The 22,176-nt window shown below is 49.2% G+C and overlaps 1 protein-coding gene across 1 annotated transcript in view; it reads left to right on the forward strand.

Annotated features, from left to right (window-relative positions):
- KCND3 (potassium voltage-gated channel subfamily D member 3) overlaps positions 1-22,176 on the forward strand; it is a 222,947-nt gene that overhangs the window by 200,262 nt on the left and 509 nt on the right. Inside the window, exons 3-7 of the mRNA XM_003793882.3 lie at positions 11,163-11,325; positions 17,824-17,925; positions 18,237-18,326; positions 19,782-19,838; positions 20,999-21,246. Coding sequence (XP_003793930.1) covers positions 11,163-11,325; positions 17,824-17,925; positions 18,237-18,326; positions 19,782-19,838; positions 20,999-21,246 — 660 coding nt within the window. The remainder of the gene's footprint in view (positions 1-11,162; positions 11,326-17,823; positions 17,926-18,236; positions 18,327-19,781; positions 19,839-20,998; positions 21,247-22,176) is intronic.

A 22,176-nucleotide genomic window follows, 5' to 3' on the forward strand; every position in this document is an offset into this window, starting at 1 on the left:
CTGCCAAGTCAGCAGTTCCATTGATTATCTATTCATAGTTCATTTTCTCCGTCAACAAATATCTTGACTTGTGCAGGGTGGTGGTTCTAGGTCCCGAAAATACAGCCCCTGCTCTGCTGGAGCTCTGCAGTCTGATTCAAGAAGGAGTCAGTCCCAGGGCCAGTCCAGTCCTTAGAACACACAGCTGGGGTGTGTGGCTTTACCTCTTATCCACTCTGAAACTCTTGAGTCCCTACTCTGCAGGGTGCAGCATGTCTGTGTGAGAGATCCAGGCATAGATAGTCGTCCTCAGATCACTCCAATCCCAAAAGGGGAAGACAGGCATTGGGGGGAGGTATAATGGGATACAAAGAAAGACATGAATAAGTGATGCTCTGCCCAGGGTAGTCAAGGAGAGCCTAAGAAGGTGACATTTGAAACCGCATCTGGAAAGATCAGTAGGAGTTGCAAGGCAGCAGAAGGGCATTCCCAGCAGAGATAAGGGCCAACATCAAAGCATGGAGTCAAGGAGGAGCCCGATGCATCTGGGAGCACAGACACACGTATGGTATGACAGAAGCATGGATAGCCGGCCAGAGGAAAGCAAAGGCGGGAGCTGGAGATATGCACAGAGACAACCCCATCTCCCAAGCCTGAGCATACCCCAGGAAACTCCCCTCCAGCTCCACAGGAAGGCAGTTACCAAGTCCAGCAGGTTCTGCTGCCCAAATAGCATACATCTGGTGTCTCCTTCCCATCTCCACTGCCATTGCCTTGATTTGGGCCTCATCCTTTCCTGCCTGGACTGGTGCAGCAGCCTGCACCTGGTTTTCCTGCCTCTGCCCTCCTCCCCATCCAGTCCTGCCACCACACTGCTTTCTGGGTGCTGTTCCAGAGAGGGATATTTGACATCTTAGTCCTCCACTTAAAATTCTTCATTACTTTCAGGAGGAAGTTCAGATTCCTTAGATTAACCCAGAAGGACCTCTACGAGAGTGTCTCTCCCCACTCATCTCCCACCTGCCCTTTACTCCAGCCAGTAACTTCTCATAGTTGCTTCACAGCCCAGAAATCAGCCTGTGCCACCATCTTCAGATCTGCTGACCACCCTCCCGGCTGATTTAGACGAGGTCTCTCCTTTGCGCTCACGCAGGACCCTGCATACATCTTTCTTATAGCATGGTGACGTTGGACTGTCCTCAGGACTTACTTGTCTGTCTTCCCTATGATGTCCTAAGCTCCGCGAGGGCACAGGATGTGCCTATTTTACTTTGTATTTCCAGCACCTAACAAAGTACTGGACGCAAAGCAAACAGCCAGCAAATGTTTGATGAATCAGTTCAGAGGGCTACACGCAGGGTGGGAAAGGATGGGCCAGTGCAGTCGTGTGCATGTGTGTGCGTGTGTGTGTGTGTTTGTGTAGCGTGAACACAGTGAGCAGGGCATCTGTTTGGACGGCTCTCCCGTCGATACCTGACCTTGTCCTAGTTTCCCCATATGTGCGATGACTGGTTTGAGACCATATGCTACAGCCCCTTTCCTCTGACATTCTGTGAGTGTGAGCCTCAAAATGTGGTCCCCAGAAGCAGATCACCAACATCACTGCCACCTAGGAACTTAGTTACAATGCGCATTCTCCTGTCTCACACCAGAGTTAAAGAATCAGAAATCTGAGGTTGAGGCCCAGCACTCTGTGTTTTCACAAGTCTTCCAGGACATTGTGGTGCACACTGAAGTTTGAGAACACTGGTTTAGAAGAACTCCTTTGTCACCCAGCACAACTGAGGTGGCAAGACAGGAGATTGTTGCCACAGACAAAGAGTGGTTGGTCAGCTCTGCAGCTGTGACTGGCGGTGACTGCAGGGCAGCAGAGCACCACAGCAGTGGCCTGGAAGGGTGCCACACCCCTTCTCCCAGGACTCCCTGCTGGCAGAGCCCAGAAACATCTCCTCTAGAGCCTCCCAGCAGGGTCTCGAGCTCACACCACTTTGATAGTTTATCCATTGTCTAGAGTGGGTTGTTTCTAATGTGGATTGGCCAGGCCCTGAGCTTCTTTCTGCCTTCCTGCAGTAGGGCGTGGTGAGAAGAAGGAGCACTCTCAAGTCAGATAAGCCCTCTGGGAGCCCTGACTCTGATAGGCCAGGATCCTGAGCCCTGACTCTGATAGGCCAGGATCCTGAGTGTGTTATTTAACCTCTGTGAGCTTCAGTTTCTCCACCTCAAAAATGAAGTTAATAATACCTCATAAGGTTGTTATTAATATAAATAGACAATGGCTCATATTGATGCTAAATTAAAATAAACTACTGGCCGGCCTGGTGCAGTGGCTCACACCTGCAACCCTAGCATTCTGGTAGACCGAGGTGGAAGGATCACTTGGAGTTATGAGTCTGAGAGGAGCCTGAGCAAGAGCAAGACCCCATGTCTCCAAAAAATAGAAAACTGGGTGGAGGGAGGGCGATTGGTGGGATCTCACCTAATATGCACAATGTGAGGGTGTTCCACGTGCCCGGGTGAAGGGCTCAACAACAACTTGAACTTTACCTTAGAAATGAAAACAACGTAACCTGAATGTTTGTACCCTCATATTAATCTGGGGGAAAAAATTAGAAAACTTAGCCAGGCGTGGTGGCACATATCTGTGGTCACAGGTACTTGGGAGACTGAGGCAGGAGTTTGAGGTTGCTGGGAGCTATGATGCCACAGCACCCTAGCCTGGGAGACAGAGTGAGACTCTGCCTAAATAAATAAACTATTGCTGAATTGTCACTGTGATTATTACTAGATTGCCCTGCTCTAAGCCTCATCTCTTCCCATGCCCAGTTGGGCTCTTCAGAGAAACTTCAAGCCTCCAAAATGCCACCCATCTTTCAGCCCTCGCTCTCTGCTAGGATACACTTCACAGGTGAGCCCAGCAGGGCACCTACCTGCAGAGGCCGGAGCAGAGGTGTGTGCTGGGGGCAATGTGATAGAAAGGATGGTGGTACGGAGCTTCCATCTCACTTCCCAACCCCTCACCCCGAGAATCAACAGTGGAAGGCTAAAGTCACTAACGGTCCTGTGGTGAGGCTAGTGCCCTAGATCTATTCACTTCTGTAGCTTTCTCCTCGCTGTTCTCACCAGGACTGCCACCTACCATGGTGCTTCCATGGGGACCGTAGCTTTGGGCCAGTGTAACTAGTGGTTATGCATAGGGACTTTGGGATCAAAAAGACCTGGTCCATGTCCCCGTTCTGAAACTAGCTAGCCAAGTGACCTTGGGCACATTACTTAATCACTGTGTGCCTCAGTTTCCTTATCTGTAAAATCAGCATAATATTAGTATCTCCTCTTAGGGTTGATACAAGTGAACGGAATAATGTATGTGCAGTGCCTGACGCAGTGTAAAGAGTTTAAAAGAAAGTCACAGCGTGCTGCCTCAGGGGAGAGGATTTGGACATCAAAAGAGGCTGCACAGGTGTTTGTCAAAGGCTGACAGGCTGGTGCTTTGGGCGACCCCCTCGACAGTCTGCTACTGTCCTTTGCTCCTGGACATGGAGGGCCAACAAAGGTCTGAGTCCCTGGAACTCACAGTGGTAGCCCAGCCTGCTCTGAGAACTCTCCTCACCCTGACCCGCTCAACGGGACAGCTTCTATGCCTCAGCCCCGTCTCCAACACTGGGGACTCCCCGGGAAGCCAGGTTTGGGACATCCCAGTGGAGAAAGTGGGTGCAGGAATGCATGTGACAGTGAGCCTAAGACGTTGCCCTTGCAGGAACTCATTGAGAATGTGTCTTCTTGGCTGAGCTCCCAGCAGCTGGGCCCTAAGTGGGCAGTGCCCTGGTCCCCAGTAAAAGAGCAGACCCCCCCCCCCAGGACGGCCAGTCCCCAGGCAGAATCGGACGGAGGGACTTGGCTTGCACTTATCTCTTGGCACCTGGAGGAGGAAATGAAGGGAGCAATTAATTGTACAAGGCAGGTGGTTTGTGCAGCTTAAGTTCAGATAAAAAGTTTAATTATCCCTAAGCCCTAATACAAATTAATTAGCCTTCCATATTAGGAGGGTAAGCTTCCCTGCTCCCGTCTCAGCCTAGACATTACTGTGGATTACCGAGGGCGCAGTGCTGGGAGTGCTGGGAGAGAGGGAGACACAGAGGCAGGAGCCCGGAGCTGCCTCCAGGTGGGGCCCGGGGGTGAGTCTCAATCTGGGGTGGGCCCCGCAGCTCACCAGGCCTGGGATGTCAACTCCAAGAAAGGCTTTCTTGCCCCTTACTACCCCCCCACACAAAGCCACAGCGGGGCGGGGAGGGGAGTCCGTATTTTTGCCTGAGTGGAGAAACACTAAAAGGAAATAAGACTGTAGGTTTACATTCTTTTTCTAGGCCATGACTGTTTCTGGTTTTTTCTTTTCTTTTTCCTCTCTTTCTTCAAAATTCCACATAAAAAAATAAGCTGTAGATGCCATTAGGACAGACTCCCTGTGAGCTCCCCTACCTCTGTGCTCCTGCCCAGGTGGGCCCAGGAGGGGCTGTGGGACAAGGGTCCGCACATCACAGTCGTTATGTTCACAGTTAGCTGCCGTTTAGTGAACATTTACTGTGCAACAAGTATGTGGTCTTTGCAACAACATTGAGCTAATTACTCATTAACTCACACATTCAGCAAACATTTATTGAAGTGCTTTGAGCAGGGAAAAGACATGCATGGATTTGCATTTTAAGAATATGCTTATTGGGCAGCGCCCATAGCTCCGTGGGTAGGGCGCCAGCCACATACACCGAGGCGGGCGGGTTCGAACCCAGCCCAGGCCTGCTAAACAATAATGACAACTGCAAGAAAAAAATAGCCGGGCATTGTGGTGGGCACCTGTAGACCCAGGTACTTGGGAGGCTGAGGCAAGAGAATCTCTTAAGCCCAAGAGTCTGAGGTTGCTGTGAGCTGTGACATCACAGCACTCTACTGAAGGCAGAGCTTGAGATTCTATCTCAAAAAGAAAAAAATATGCTTCTTTGTGAATTAAAGGGGAGCAAAAGTGGAAGTGAAAAGTCTAGTTACGAGGCTTTTGAAGAAGTCTAGTCTAGAAATAATGGTGGTCTGGATGCAGGGTTTGTTTAATAAACACAAAGCTTGGCTCAGAGCCCGTAGCTCAGTGAGTAGGGCACCAGCTACATACACCGAAGCTGGCGGGTTCAAGCCTGGCCCTGGCCTGCTAAACAACAATGACAACTGCAACAAAAAATAGTCAGGCATTGTGGTGGGTGCCTGTGGTCCCAGCTACTTGGGAGGCTGAGGCAAGAAAATTGCTTAGTCCAAGAGTTTGAGGTTGCTGTGAGCTGTGACACCATGGCACTCTACCGAGGGTTACAAAGTGAGACTAGGTCTCAAAAAATAAATAAATAAGTAGAAAATAAACACAAAGCTTTTACTGTGTGCCATTTTGAGCAGTTTTAAAATAGCATCTCATTTAATCCCTCGCAACAACTCTGCAAGGTAGGTGCTATTATTTTATCAATGCCAGGAAGCTGAAGACAGACAAGCTAAGTATCGCGCCCCAGGGTCACCCCGCTAACAAGTGACAGCTGAGATTGGCCCTGAGCAGTCTGGCACTCAGAGTCCACACTTTTAACCACAGTGCCTGAAGTGGCAGAGATGGAGAGAAGGGGATGGGTTCCAGCAGATTCCTCATGTCTCCTCCACAATTATGCCTCCACCCACACTCCCCCTACCCCCAGAGGAGCAGAATGTCAAGGATCAAGCAGGGGCGATGGAGAGCAACCTGGGCTCCAGCCCCAGTAGTTCCGTCTCTGACTGTTTAAGTGACTTTGAACAAGTTACTGTTCTTTCTGGACTTTGGCTCCTCCATATGGGTTAACCCTCCCTGGTAGGGTAGGCTGTTGTGAGACCCAGGGAGGCAGACAGAGCAGGGGCTGCACTACACTGTTCCCTTCCATTCCTCCATTCCGCATCCCCTCTTTGTCAGAAGAAATATCTGTTGCTTTGATTGTTTCCCTTGAGAGGATTTCCAGGCAATTCCCTCTGCTGGCATTCCATCTCTGCACAGGATCCAGTTAATTCATGGCCTGTAGAATATTTAGTGCCCAGAACTTGACACAGGAGCCTAGCAATGGTCTGCATCAAGGAGCAATGTGACCACTCACTCCCTTTTTCCGGACACTATACTCCCATTAATCCAGACTCAGATGACATGGAAGGCTTAGCAGGCTTGTTACACTGGTGGCCCATGTTGGAGTTAAATTCTCCAGTGATTTTTAGCATAGACTTCTTTAAGCCAGGTCTCTCCCATCAGCTATACCAGTCATTGATTATTTGAATCAAAGTGCTGGTGTCGTCATTTATCTTTGTTAAAATTAATATGGTTGGTTTCGCCCATGATTACATCTTGTTAGAAATCCTTTTGACTCCTAAAGACCCCAATTCATAGTGGCTGTGTCATTTAGAAATTAAAGAACTTACTTTAAAATAATCAGCAGTAGCATCCTCCTCCTCCTCCTCATCATCATGGAATCCAAATGAAAGAAGGTTAAGTAAAAATAGTCATTTGTTAGTAGACAGAGTCAAAGGAAGGATGGAACAACTAAGAAAGTCAGTCGAGGTTAAAGATGGTCCTCGTTAAGCACTGGAACAGGGACTTAAGCTCCACCACTGTCCTCTCCACCTCTCACCTATTTCTGCGTGCCAGCCTTCTCCCACCCCAACTATGTTGCATTTCCCCATGGCAGAAAGTATGGCTGCCAACAGCTCCAGAGCTTCACTTGTCGCAGCTTCGACTTCTTTGAAAGAGATTGATCAGGTCCCAAAGGTAAAATCCAGGGAATGAGAAAAGGTGTTCACCTTCATTAGCCATCAGGAGAATCCAAATAAAAACCATGGCAAGATAGCACTCCATACCCACCAGGATAGCTATAATCAGTAACGAGTGTTGTCTTAGATGAGGAGACCTCCGACCCCTCGTTCATTGCCGATGGGAATGTAAAATGGTACAGCCCCTTCGGAAAATGGTTTGGCCATTTCTCATACTATTAAACAAGGTTACCATATGACTCCTGGGGAAAAGAAAATGTCTAGCCACACAAAAACTTGTACACCAATGTTCACAGCAGCACTGTTCATAGTAGCTAAAATGTGGAAATGACCCAAATGTCGTCACTAATGGATGAATGACTCAGTGTGGTGTGTCCATACGATGTGTGTAATGTCACACAGTCATAAAAAGGAATGAGGTACTTTGGGCTGTGTTATAGTGTGTGAGACACATGCTGTAACATGGGCGAGCCCCCCAAATATCTTGCTAAGTGAAGGAAATCAGACACAGAAAGCCATCCATTCATATGAAATGTCCAAAGTAAGGAAGGCTATGGACACAGAAAGTAGATCAGTGGCTGCCTGAGACTGAGGAGTGGGGTATGGAATGGCCAGGGACTGCTAATGAGTATAAGGTTTCTTTTAGGGGTTATAAAAATGTTCTAAGATTCGACTCTGCAAATACACTAAACACCATTGAAATGTACAATTTAAATGGTTGCATTGTATGGTATGTAAACTGTATATCAATAAGGCTTTTAATAAATCCAGGAAAGGAACTCTATGACCTAGCTTAGATCAGATGCTCTATTTTGAACTTCCTATTAATAACTGTGGTTAGTGGAAGTGGGGGGCATCCGGAAAGGTTTGTAGGAATTTGGCAGCTCCTACATGGGGTAGAGTGTCAGCAGACAGAACAAGAGGTACCCACCAGAGTGGCGATTTCTGGAGAATTCAGTTACACAAACACTAAATTAAGTGTTTCTGGTGAATTATCTTATTAATGATGGCAACAGCCTGAGGATATAAAACCCATTTTACAGATGATAAAGGCACCAATTAAATAAATTGCCTGTGGTCACTTAACTAGGTGGTAAGTAATGTGGGGCTAGGGTTCAAACCCGGGTCTGAAGCCACTGTCCTCTCTCAATTATTAGGCCATGCTGCCTCCCTCTGGCTTTATACAAGTTGTTGAAAATCCCGGAACATAACTACTGGAGACCTAACTTGAAATCCATTCATATTCATCTCACTTACTTATTTTCTCTTCACTAGAGGAGACCTTCCAACATAAAAACCATGAACTTCATTTGCTGCAGAGGCGCACTGTTGGTAATCTTTACAAAGTGCCGGAAGACTGAAGATGGTTCTTCAACTCCTGCTAACCACGTTGCTACCCATACCATATTCCTCCAGCTGGTCATGGATTTAAAAACTGGGACAGGAATACATCTTGTTAAAACCACAATGCAGGGAGGTGCCTCTAGCTCAAAGGAGTAGAACGCCGGCCCCATATGCCGGAGATGGCAGGTTCAAACCCAGTCCCACCAAAAATTGCAAAGAAAAAAACCCCACAATGCAGTGGTTCTGTAGCAGCCTCCTGATCCACCAGCCAGTTAACCTTACTCTCAAAATAAGAAATAAGGTTATGGGGCAAGATGTGTGCGTGGTGAACCAATACAGCTTACCTGCCAAGTGTTCACACTCTGTCTCCTTAATAATCTGCTCTCGAATCTTCCCAGAAATGAAATGGCAGAACTGATGGATGCCAAGCCCAGGGTCTGTGGTTTCTCAGATCTCCTCTTCTCTTCTTTCCAAATATCAATACAGCCGTTTTCTTGGATTTTTCTGCTGCACCATGATTTCTCAAAGATCATGGGCAGTGGTTCCACAGCCCAGTGTGCACATACCTCCTATCTCCTGGGTGGATTCACATGGGCCTGTGGTGTAGATTAACTGACTACAGCTGGCCATGTGCCTGGGCTCCTCTCCTACTTGGAGCTCCCGACGCCTGATCCTTCTCATCTGTCCCAGCCTCTCCAAGATGCAGCGCATTCTTGGTGGAGAAGGCAGCCGAGCCCAGGGGAGAGGAGTTGTTCCTCTTTCTCTCTGTCATCTGTCACTGGCAGAACCATCTGTCCCAGCAGTAGGCATATCTTCCCTCCTCCTTCTTTCTTCAAATGGATAAAACAATCTTTCTGTTGTCCTTAGCATTTTTCACCATCCTCAGTCATTCTGAAATGCACCATCCTGCACGAGCCTGCCACACTTCCGTTTCATCTGTGGCCACGTGCCCACTGGCTCCCTTTTAGTCATGCCAGCTGAAAGTTCCCTTTTCATCATCACGGGGATTATTTGAACTTGGAACAACCTTCTATGTTTTTAGAGTTTCCTATCAATGGAGACCATGGTTTCCAGAATGCCTAGGTAAATGTAGTAGCCTTTATAGAGCTGAGTATCTTGCAACAGGATTATGACATAGGTGACTGTTATTATCTTTATTTCATAAACAAGGAAACTGAGGCCCGGAGTAACGGTTCCCCAAGGTTACACAGTTATTTTATGGTGGACCTGGGTGGGTTTGGAACCCAGGTCATCTAAGCCCAGAATCCGTATTCTCAACCACTGCCCTGGAGGCCTCTCCGGAGCACCAGGGCAGAGCAGGCAACCCCAGCCACAAAGATCCAGAAGGAGCTTTTGTGGACCCCAGTGGTAGTGCACACTGAGATAGCTTGAGCCAGGAAAAGGGCCTGAATACCGACACCAAGGGAGAAAGAAGGCAGCTCACAACAGGAGCCTACTTCACAGGCTCGGGAGAGGCCTCAGTGAGATGGTTCATCCGTTCACCAGACACCTGTCAGCCTCGCTATGGCCTCCACAAAACCCTTAGGTGTGGAGGAGGTAAGGATTTCTGAAACAGCTGGCCCCATCCCCTTCCACATCCTCTCTGGAGACCCAAGAGACCTGGGTCCCCTCAGGACAAGACAGCTGAACCTCACTGTTTTAGCAGCAATTCCTGGGCATCCTAAGTTTGTTTTGGCTTCAGACACCCAAAGAGCATGGAGGCGGTGGGGGGGGAGGGGTGGTGTTTCTGGTTTTGGCCAAAGGAGTCATCACAGCTCTTTGCTTAATAAGCCCTTTAAATTATCTCAATAAAGAGGAGACTAAACACTTAACCACAGTGGAGAGTGTCTTATTGATTGGAGGAGAGAGGCTCTGGCCTGCCTGCCCAGGACTGAGCAGGATCCAGGCCAAGCCAGTCCCAGGGGGCAGCTGCCAGGGTGTGAAGTACTTAAGAGAGTTTCTCTGAGCTCTGAGAGGAGCCAGTACTGTTCCAAAGTGGCTTCACAGATTAAGGGGCTGAGTTTCAGAGCTTATGATCCACCTCTGAGACATTGTGCTTAGTGGAAAAGAGATAAAAGCAAGAGGAGGGGGTTTAATCCCTGATGAGCAAATGAGCACAGTCCACACAGTATCTCTGAGCCTCAGTCCCTGCACCTGTTCAGTGGGGACAAGGATACAAAGTTCACAGTGTTCTTGGGGCTCCTGTAGGTCACTATGTAAACATGACTTGTAGGCAGGGCACGGTGGCTCACACCTGTAATCCTAGCACTTTGGGAGGCTGAGACAGGAGAATCGCTTGAGCCCAGGGGTTCGAGGTTGCTGTGAGCTATGATGATGCCACAGCACCCCAGCTTGGGCAATAAAGCGTGACTCTGTCTCAAAAAAAAAAAAAACCTGTCTTGTAAATTATAAATCTCCACATGAATAGAAGGTGGGTTTATTTGTTATTATTGTTTCCTTGAATGAGATCCTGTCACTCGAGAAAGCTCATCCATGACGCCTCATGGGATAAAATCCATATCTTCATGGCCCACTGGACACCGCAGGCTCTCTGGCCCTCACCTGCCTCCCTAATCTCCGTTGCTGTAACTCTCCCTGTTGCAAGTATATCCAGTACCGTTGGCCCTTTGACAGTTGCCAAAACAGCCAGCCTCTCTCCTGCTCCCTCAGGGCCTCTGTGCTTTCTGTCTCCTCTGCTGCACACACTTGTCCCCAGCTGTTCTACATGGCTGGAACCTTGACCTTTAGATCTTGGGTAAATGTTAGCTCCTCAGAGAGCCTTTCCTGACCCACCTGCCATGGCACCTATCTCCATTCTCTTCATGAAAACAAGCACAAGGCCCAATTGTTTTACACATTCACTTGGTTCCTGGTGTTCCCCTTGTAGGATGTTGACGCCATGAACATAAGCAGCCAGGTCATTCCTGGCACATGGCGGGCACTCTGACCAGGGGTTGAATGTGAATGGTGGATGATGGGCAGGGAAGCCTGACTTGTTCTCCAAGTGGCCCCTCCCTTACACACACTCTCTCTCTCAGGTATGGAGACATGGTGCCCAAGACGATTGCAGGGAAGATCTTCGGCTCCATCTGCTCCCTGAGTGGCGTCCTGGTCATTGCCCTGCCAGTTCCTGTGATCGTTTCCAACTTTAGCCGGATTTACCACCAGAATCAAAGAGCTGATAAACGCAGGGCGCAAAAGGTAAGCCTGGGACGCAGGGGTGGGGGAGGAGGTGTAAAGGTTAGGAGCAGACCTGGGCTTTGTGCAGCTGGCAGTCAGCTTGCCAGGCCCGGAGCTCCTCGGAGTCACTGCACGCACAGCCCCTGGATCTGGAAGGTCAGGAGCTTTCTATCCCTTCCTACTTGCCAGTGTCCTGACAGCTGCAGAAAGCAGTGAGTCCCTAGGCATCTGTGGCTAACTGTCTCCTTTTGGATATCCTGTGGCAGCTCCCTGGTCCCTGGCTCTGTCTCCACTCCCCCAGCCACCGCCACTCACAGCCTCCTGGACTGCTCCCTCTCAAGCTATGGGAAACATAATCTCTTTTTAATATCCCATTATAGCCTATATGAAAAGAAAGGCAAATACCGTGAGAGGAGAACGTGCTGAGGTCCTTGAGTTCAGGGACAAACAGCACAACACCCTTTAGTAACCGCCAGGATATCACAAGGTTTAAGGCACAGAACATGGTTGATGATCAAGAGAATAACTGTCAATCCCAAGAAAAGCTTAAAATTATGTCCAGTATGCACTGCTGAAGATGATAGGGAACGGTGAAATGCTGTCATTCATTCGCCCATAGAATGAGGAAAGGTGTCTGAAGGCTTTGGTGCCCAGGAAGACGCCTCCTTCCACTTTCTCCATAAAGCAGCTCAGCGACTCAGCTCTAAGGCGTCCACGAGTGAAGGTTCCTGGGTGGTGACTCTTACCATGGTTCCTATCAGGAATGGTGGGTCTCAGGGAGTTTTTCATTTTTCTTCTGTTCTGTGCTGGAACGTGGTGTCCTTCCATAGTGCGTCAGCCCCCAGATGGTGTGTTCATAGTCTTTCCAGGGACAGGGGACCGGGGAGACCTTGTTGAAAGATTGCCTTATGGAGACTTTGGGCTTTGTCTCCTTATTTTCTTCTTTCTTTTGTTCATTTATTCCAGACATTTACTGAGCACCTATGATTGGAGGGCTACACATTGCAGCTGGGTTCTGTCTTTGCCACATGACCCCTGCCATGTGGCCTTTTGTGTGCCGTGAGGTTGCCTCCTCCCTGTCCTCCTGTCCCCTCGGCCTGAGCTCAGCTGCATTTTTACTTATCTTGACCTGGTCTGTAATGTTGTCAACCGTTAGATTTATCTTCTGGCTCTGTGCCAACGTCTCTGTCCCATCCATACCGTCACCCTAGGTCAGGATGTCCCCAACCTTCCCCCCCCCACACCAGCTGACCCAGGAATGGAAATCTTCTCTTTCCTTCTTCAAGTCAGCTGGCAAATCTGAACAATGCATTATGCAAACTTAAATACATAGGCAGAGGCTTGGCACCTGTGGCTCAAGCAGCTAAGGCGCCAGCCACATACACCTAAGGTGGCAGGTTCGAATCCAGCCCGGGCGCCCGCCAAACAACAATCATGGCTGCAACTAAAAAATGGCCGGGTGTTGTGGTGGGTGCCTGTGGTCCCAGCTACTTGGGAGGCAAAGGCAGGAGACTCGCTTGAGCCTAGGAGTTGGAGGTTGCTGTGAGCAGTGAAGCCATAGCACTCTACCCAGGGGGACAGCTTGAGGTTCTGTCTCAAAAAAATACATACATACATACATACATACATAGGCAGAGAGAAACTGGGATCTTTCCAAGTCCGGGAGCCTGAGACCCTGAAGTGCCAGGGATCCTATAGCACCCCCACCCCCAGGGGCTAGGGCTGACACAGGTTTTGGCAGAGCCGTGCAGTGCGGTTCACAGGGATCCTTGACTCCCATGCCAACTTGTATACACACGATAACAGCCATTGCAACAGTGATCTAGGCACCCTCCCCTCCATGCATCACTTCCCGCTCCAGGCACCACCTCCCCCTCCATGCCCACATCCTCTCCTACTTTTCACAGCATCTCATCTGCTTTTTGCCCCTGCAAAAAATATAACAGTAGACATTTCCCCTGGTACTCTTTTTTTTTTTTTTTAAGAAACACAATCTCACTATATTGCCCCAGCTGGAGTCAAACTGCTAGGCTCTAGCAATCCTCCTCCTGCCTCAACCTCCCAAGTAGCTGAGACTACAGGTGTGCACCACCACTCCTAGTTTCCCTGGCACTTTATAAAGCCCTTCTGGTGTGGTTAAAATCCAGAAGAATAACTGTGGCTTACTCCTCCCTCTAGCTGCTAAAGATGAGTCTCCCTCCCTCCTGACTTCCCGCCCTCTACCCCTTGTCTTCCTCTCTCTCCCCTTGAAGTCAGAGGAAATATTTACTGTATTTTCACCTAGAGTGGACACTGTTTCTCCTCAAGGTTGCTCAGCTCTGTCCCTTTCACCTTGGGCTTCCTGCACTCAGTCTATAGGAGGCAGGTCCAGAGGGTATAGTGGGAAGTAGAGAGAAGGGAGGAGGAGGTCAGGGAAGCCAAAGGTCATTCCCAGACCACAGACTCAGGAGCTGCAGGAGCCACAGAGGAGAGCTCCAGCACACATGCTCTGGGTGCAAATGCTCAAAAGGAAGTTAATACCGGCTCGGAGCCTGTGGCTCAAGCCGCTGAGGCGCCAGCCACATACACCTAAGGTAGCAGGTTCGAATCCCCAGCCCAGGCCTGCCAAACAACAATCATGGCTGCAACCAAAAAATGGCCAGGCGTTGTGGCGGGCACCTGTGGTCCCAGCTACTTGAGAGGCTGAGGCAGGAGACTCGCTTGAGCCCAGAAGTTGGAGGTTGCTATGAGCTGTGATGCCATGGCACTCTACCCAGGGGGATAGCTTAAGGCTCCGTCTCAAAAAAAAAAAAAAAAAGAAAGTTAATACCTTCATCCCTCAATATGCCTAGTCTGCTTAGGGTCGTTACTAAGATAAGTCTGCTACTGTTTGCTTCAGAGATTGTGGCTTCTGAGCCAAATCAATTAGAGATCAGATGGGGTAGTCTAGCCAAGGCCAGAGGGAGGGAGACGTCTGGAGGGGTCCATTTGGTCCCCATCTCCAGTTCTGGTTCATGTTCATATTCTTTTTTATAAGGGGATATTTGAGATAACTGTAGATTCACATGGAGCTATAATAAGCACTACCCAGAGATCCCTTGTACAGTTTGCCCAGTTTTTCACATTGGCAACATTTTACAAAACGGTAGCACAATGTCACAAGCAGGGAATAGGCAAGGAGACAGCCCACCAGTCCTGTTCAGCTTTGCGTGCACTCATGTGTGTATGTGTAAGGCTTTTACGGTTCTATCACCTACACAGGTTCATGCACCATCACCACAGTCAAGGCACTGAACAACCCCAATGCCACGGGGATCCTTGCATTGCCCATTTATAGCCCCACCTCCACCCTACCCTGCTCTGACCCCCTGGTTACCATTTACCTGTCCTCCATCTTTCAAATGTCTTCATTTCACAAATGTTACGCAGATGGACTCATATGGTATGTGTAACCTTCAGAGACTGGCTTTTTTTCATCCCCTTTTCTTCCTGGGGATTCATCCATGTCGTGCATATCAACAGCCTATTCATTTTTCATAGCTGAGTAGCATTCCACAGTATGGATATACTGGCCCGTTTAACTCTTCACTGGTTGAAGAATATCTGAGATGATTCCAGTTTGGGGTTATTACAAATAAAGCTGCTATGAACATTCGTGGACAGGTTTTTATGTAAAGATAAGTTTTTATTTCTCTGAGATAATACCTAAGAGTACAATCATCCATGATCTCTTTTTGGCCTTTCCATTTCTTTCTCTTTCTCCTTTTTCTGCTTCTCCCAAGTCAAGAGATAGAAATACTCGTGACCAAAGGGCGTCTCCCAGCCAGACAGACAGAAAGTGCCTCGTTGTGAGAGCTTCTCAGAGACGGATAGAATCTTGCAGGGAGCAATTGGATACATTGGGAAGGAAGTTTTAGGAATAAAAAAGAGTAACCTCAAAGAAAAAGAAAAGAATTATGATCTTGGACATAGATGGTTTCCCTGAAACCATACCCAGGGTGCAGTGTTCTCCTTCCAGATCTCTCTTCAAACGTGGAATCTCCACACCTGTTCACGATGCATCTTCCTGGGCATTGCTCATCAAGTTTAGAAAGTGACAGGATTTTGCAGCTCAGGGGAAGAGCAGAATGTTATGGAAGCAGCATCTGACCTGGCAGTTGATCCTATGCCGAAGTCTTGCTAATTTACACTTGGCCTGAATAAGCCACTTCGCCTCACAGCCTCCATTTTTTGTCTTTGAAATGGCTCCTGAGCCATTGATCTCTCAGCTCTCTTTTAACTCCCATGTCCTTAAGGCCATGGAGGAGAGTGAAGCTGATCGGTCCAGCCAACGATTGAGCCCATTATAGTGGCTTTATGAACATGGATGTCTAACCAACTACAAAAGACCATTTTCCTCTGCTGTCACAAGCTTTGTGTGAGCACCTGCTCAGTGTGCAGCCCTGTGCTGGGTATAGGAGATAAAAATATGCATAAGCCACAAGCCCCAGCTCTCTGGAGCTCAAAGCCAAGCCAAGGAGCCCACCAAATGCAATGTGCTGGGGATGGTTCTGTAAATACATCGCAAACCTCTTTATCCTGTGTGGGAAATGATTAAACGATACGGTGCATTTGATTTGACAATCTATTGCATTAATAGAGCCCAGGGTAAGAGAAGATTAAAAGAAGTGCCACAAAGGGGAACAGGAGAATCTTTCATCTCTAGAAAATAATGAAGACAGACCCCAGACACGAGAAAAGTCTGGCTCTAAGTGGTGCAATCAGATTAGATAAGGCTTATAATGAGCTTGACACAATTGGATTTCTATATGGCACTCTCAGCACCCAGCACTCACCCAAAGCAACAAAAGGGGAGGAACTTGCATGAATGTGAGGATCTAGCCAAGGGGGAGGGCTGGAGCAGGATTGTCCTAGACCTTGGATGCCGATTCTATGCTCAGAGCAAGGATAGTTAGTTGGCAGGGTGGACTTGCTATTGCCCTTCCTGTCCCAAGCCCCCTTTCTTGTTTTCTCCTTCATCCAGAGGAACACTCATCCTCATATCTATGGGCAGGTCTTCCAGACCCATGTCCTGGTCTTGTCCCCATAGTTAGAGGCCAGGGAAGGGACGTGAATTGTCCCGGCAAGGAGATCCTGCCCAATAGGGGCCTTGCCAGGAAATAAGAGATACAGCGTGTCCTTTGCGCTTCTGCTGACAGCCTGAACTGTGTCCACAGCCTCCTTTTAGCAGATGAACCAGCTCAGAGAACACTTGGGGAAAAAGTAACAAGAAATAGAAATTGCCACAATTTCCCAAGAACTCTACTCCTGCTCAGAGTCCATGCTGAGTTCTATGTGGACTTGCTCAAAGGCAGGAGGACGGGCCCTTCCACTTCAGGATGGGTCTGTGACCCTTGTGGGCCTTTCTGCTTCTGGCCCAAGGGCTAGAAGCCTGGTCTAGATCAACAGGGTCCCAAACTCAAGGTACATTTTTAACCCAGCAGGAACTCCCCTACCCAGACCCTTTCCTTGTCACCCAGAGACTCTTTCCTTAGCCTCTCTCTTTAGTTGTGCCATTGTCATGGTGACAGTGATTATGGTCCTCGGGGGTAAGAAGAGTAGCCAGAGTGTGCAGTGTCCAGCCTGCCCCACTGCCTCTGCAAACAAGAGAGGTAGCTTGTATTGAAGCACTGAGCAGCCCTCCCACAGGGGACCTTCTCTGCTAAAGGCCTCCCAGGTTGGAGCTGGGGAGAGTTTCCAGAGTGGTGTATAGACAGGCATCCCACCCTCCCCTGTCTCTCACACCAGGTCATCTCTCACAGGCCCCTACACTCATTCCCACTGTGATGCATAGCAAGATAGATGTATATTGACACATCCATCCAGAGACAGACATACAATTTGTACATATGCTTATTAACTTAAAAAAAATAGAACCTACTGTTTACTAAGCTCTCAGGATACATCAATAAACAAGGCAAAAACTAGCTGCACAGAGTCTACATTGTAGTGGAGGGAAGAGAAGTAGCAAGATAGATACCTTAGTATAAGCGCTCAGGGAAAATCGGAGGAGTTAAGAATTGTTGGAAAACATACATCCCAGCTTTTCTCATAATTCACTAATGTCTGAGGACCTACTGCATGCAGGGAACTGGACTGGGCCCTAGGGGAGAATCAGCAACACTCCTGAAGGAGTCTGCAGTCTAGTGAGAGATAAGAGCTACTCCAATTGAATAGCATGTGGCATTACGCTGTACTGGCAGATAAAGGTCATGAGACCTCTGTGAGGACAGAGAGCCTGGAGAGGCCACCCGGACCACCCGCACGCTGGAGAGCTGAGTGCAAAGTCCTAGGAATTCTGGCTGTGACCACGATGCACAAGGGGTGGGGTTACACAATGTGTCAGACCCAGCCCCTCAGTCTATGACCAGAGATGCTCAAGGCTAGGAAGAAGCAGTCTCTTCCCCTTCACTAGTGTGTCCTGGGAAGCCAGCCTCCTGGGCCTGCCGTCCTTCCATGTCGTGGTCCCCCTTACCCTGTCTTTGTCTCTGCCAATCACAGAAGGCCCGCCTTGCCAGGATCCGTGTGGCCAAAACAGGCAGCTCCAACGCCTACCTGCACAGCAAGCGGAATGGGCTCCTCAACGAGGCACTGGAGCTGGCGGTGGGTACCTGAGCCCTGTGCTGGGGGGCAGGGGTTAGGAGGACTGACTCCCTCTCCAGGGGCCCCGCACTCCCACACCAGGGCCCCAGTGGGAGCCCTGAGGAGCACCTGGTGGCAGACTTCTTCAGGTAGCAGCCCCTGCCCACCTTCCTGTCCCCTAGGATATCACCACTAAACCAGCTGTAGTCCCAGGGTGAAAGTTGGTTTGTCCAGATTTTTCCGTTGCTGTCCTACCTCTGTGGGGAAATGAAGGAGCTGGAGAGGGGTGTAGCCAGCAGCTTTATACTCAGCCCCCCTTCTTTTCTCACCAGGGCACCCCAGAGGAGGAGCACATGGGCAAGACCACCTCACTCATCGAGAGCCAGCACCACCACCTGCTGCACTGCCTGGAGAAAACCACTGTGAGTCCCCACCCATTGCCACCTCCGCTTTTATCCCTGACCCCTGACCCTTTCTTTTCTAAGGCTGTCCTTACATCCTCACTGGCCAGAAGTCAACGTCTGTCCCCTTTAGGCCCAAGAGGCAGAGAAAGATCTGTCAGCTCAGGAGGAAGGAGCCCCGGGGCAGGGCAAGCCAGCAGCCTACACCAGCCCCACGGCCTGTTTCTTGATTTCTGGGGACTGAGGGCTCTGTCTGGCTCTGATAGCATCACCCTTCAAAGCAGGGCTGAATTGGTACAGGACAGTACCCAAGAGTGTGGAATTTTGCCCCATCTCTGGAGCTAGGTTGATGCACTCTCTGGGTCCCTTTGCTTCCTACATTCCTCTTGGAAAAGGAGACAGGCAGTGCATATGTTTCTCTAACCAGGATTCAGCAGTTATCACCTCCTCTGGATACCCTGCAATCACCAGGGAATTACGATTCTGAAAGGCTGATTGTTAAAGCAGAGTCATGGTTTAAGGGTGCCGGAACTGGAATGTGCAATGACGCTTGTGCCTCACAAACAGACCAAAAGGAAGGGCAGTGGGGCCAACTCTGGACCCTTGGCAAAAGGTTCTAGGAATAAGAGGGTGGGCAGAGGAGTCGGCGTGGACAAGCCAGAGAGAAACAAATGAAACGCTTCCCTCTGCCTTCTAGGACCTCTCTCCCCAAAGAGCCTAGAGTTGGGGCTCAGCACACAAGAGAGGGGACTCTAATTCTGAATGTTCCATATCCTGGCCTCCGAGATGTGAGGTGAATAGATGCTGGATGACTGTTCACCTGAGCCAAATGTGGACACTATGGGTGGCACTTGAACCCAATGAGGTCTTCCAGATTGGGAGGGTGCCCTGCCAACCCTCGTTTCCAAGATTTATTACCAAAACTCTATATGTGTATCTAGAATTTCTCTCAATGATTACAAGCTTGCCAAAGGGATAGGCCTGGACCCACCTGCCCTTTCCAAGTCGCATGTGCTGGGTGGAATGTATAAATTGGAGGGATACGGGTGAAAAGACCTGGGTTTGAAGGGCTGGAATGTTGGCACTGAAGAAATGAATTTTGGAATTGGGGATGGAATGCTGGCATTGAAGAGGTGGAATGTGGAATTGGAGGGAAAGAATGTCAGACTGGGAATAAAGCTCTGGAATGCTGGATTTTAGGGGAGGAATGTTGGGCTCAAGGGTTGGAATGTTGGGGTAGGAGAGGCAGAACGTTGGGATGGAAGGAGCAAATGCTGGGTTTGACCAGGGTCCTCTTGGAGCCACAAGGTGGAATGTTGGGAAGGGGAGGGGGCAGAATGCTGGGAAGAAGGGTGGAATGTTGGACTTAAAGGGTGGAATGCTGGGATGGAAAGACTGATTGTCAAAACTGGCTTGGGAATGCTGGAATGTACAATCAATGGTGTTTTTATCTTCTGTTGGCATGTTGTCCCGTAGGGGTTGTCCTATCTTGTGGATGATCCCCTGTTATCTGTACGAACCTCCACCATCAAGGTATAACTTTTTAAAACTTCAATTGATGTTTTTCTCTCTGACTCTTCTAAGTCTGTGGATTCTCGTCTTTTTACCCTCTGGCCTGGTTCTCTGCATGTGCTGTTGATTCTTCCGGGGCTTAGCCTACCTCTGCTGTCACACCCAGTACCAGCTCAGCCTTCCAGTTTTTTGTGCTGAACTACCCAACTGTCTTTCTGATTCCCTCTTTGGACCTCCCACGGGGCTTGGGAGGGGTGATGGAACATGGCACCAATGTTGGTGCCCTACACATGTCCACGGGCCCCCTCTGCCTCTGCCACCCCACCCCACTCCCAGCTCCCGGGGGACTTCTGGTGTTGGCTGCCAGGGCTGGCCTCTTTCTGAACTCTGTTCTCACGCTGCTTCTCAGACTTCCTCCTCACTCTGGCAGCCTTGGCCAGACCAAGAACACTATAGCTCTGTAGTCGCCATTGTTTTGTTCATCCTGGGTTCAGCTACACCCCAGCTTGGTGGCCTCTAGTCAGGAGATTGTGAGCAGTCCCTTTCTATGCTTGACTTAGGAAATCTTGTGGCTCCAGGTATATTAAGGACCCATCTCCCATAATCAGGAAAAAGAAACCCAATAATTAAAAGAATTCCTATCCCTGACAATTGGATCTATTGGGCAATACTCTCTCCATTCTGTGTATAACTCAGTGCCTTTAAAAGTTTTTATTGTCCCCTTACCCAAGAATCATCAGGATATTACCAATTAAATCCAGAAAAGACCACCACCTAGGATACCCACTATCCAGAGTCAGTGATTCCTTCCCTGCCACTCCAGCAGACCTCATACAGAGCCTGGAAGGTAAAGTCTCTGCTTCTGCCTCTGAAGATACCACCATATCCCCCCATGTCCTATGTATCCCATCAGCTCAGAGCTGCAGAAGAGGTACATGTCACACCATGATTTAACAACTGCAGTCCCTACCCTGCAGTCTGATGGCCAGGGCTGCCAATAGGATTCTTTCTCCTCATGGGATGCCTGTGGGACATCTCCCCTCCTGAGTGCTTATCTGTGATCCAGGCAGCTGGAGCTCCTCCTTCAAGGCCCAGAATAGAGACAGGCAGTCACAGCAAGCACAGGGACTCTCCCCTCCTCCCTGCCGCCTTTCCTACTTCTTCTCCTCTGCCTCCCACAGAACCACGAGTTCATTGATGAGCAGATGTTTGAACAGAACTGCATGGAGAGTTCAATGCAGAACTACCCATCCACAAGGAGCCCCTCGCTATCCAGCCACCCTGGCCTCACCACCACCTGCTGCTCCCGTCGTAGCAAGAAGACCACACACCTGCCCAGCTCCAACCTGCCAGCCACACGCCTGCGCAGCATGCAGGAGCTCAGCACCATCCACATCCAGGGCAGCGAGCAGCCCTCCCTCACTACCAGGTGGGTGGCTCCCCTCCCCACACCCCGGAGCTGTGTTGGCCATTCACAGCACTGAGAGAGCCCAGAGGGTCCACGAGCTGCCCCCATCTAATGCATAGCTTACGGGACTTCCTCCCCCACCGCCCTTCTCATCCTTGCAAGTTAACCCAGAGGCCCTTTATATACTGTTGGAAGATAACATACCAGTTTTAGGCTGAAAGTAGTGTTAGATATCGGGGGGAAAAACTTTATAGATATAGATATAAAAACTTTATATATATAATATATATCTCCAAAAATGACCTACCCCAGTGCAAAGAATGGACCAACCATTTTCTTTCTTTCTTTCTTTCTTTTTTTTTTTTTTTGCAGTTTTTGGCCAAAACTGGGTGTGAACCCGCAACCTCTGGCATATGGGACCGGCACCCTATTCCTTTGAGCCACAGGCGCCACCCAAGAGGTTTTTTTTTTTTTGCAGTTGTTTGGGGGTTTTTTTGGCCAGGGCTGAGTTTGAACCTGCCACCTCTGACATATGGGGCCAGCACCTTACTTCTTTGAGCCACAGGCACCACCCCCAACCATTTTCTTAAGGAAATAATTTTCATAATTGTGTTATTCATGCCTTATCCCAGGCTGATTTTGAATCACAGACTGACTTTTCCCTTCCCTCTCTGCTTATATTTAGACCATCTCCCACTCCCTCCAAATGACTTGCAGAGAATTGGGGAAAGCAAATGTCAAAAGCCACAAATGATAGGTAAACTACCACTGGGAGGAGGGGCACATACACCCTGAAATTCAAAGCCTGGTGTCCATGACTTTGTAATTGTTAGTAGTTTAGGAATAATGATTAGAATGGATAACTGCAACCTGATTACGAAAGGCAGGGACAGCAGGATAGTGAAATCCCCTCCGAGTTCCTATGAGCAGGGAATGTAGGGGCCCGAGGAA

This window comes from Otolemur garnettii, unplaced genomic scaffold (genome assembly GCF_000181295.1).
Source record: "Otolemur garnettii isolate 467f Iridium unplaced genomic scaffold, OtoGar3 scaffold00073, whole genome shotgun sequence".
NCBI lineage: Eukaryota > Metazoa > Chordata > Mammalia > Primates > Galagidae > Otolemur > Otolemur garnettii.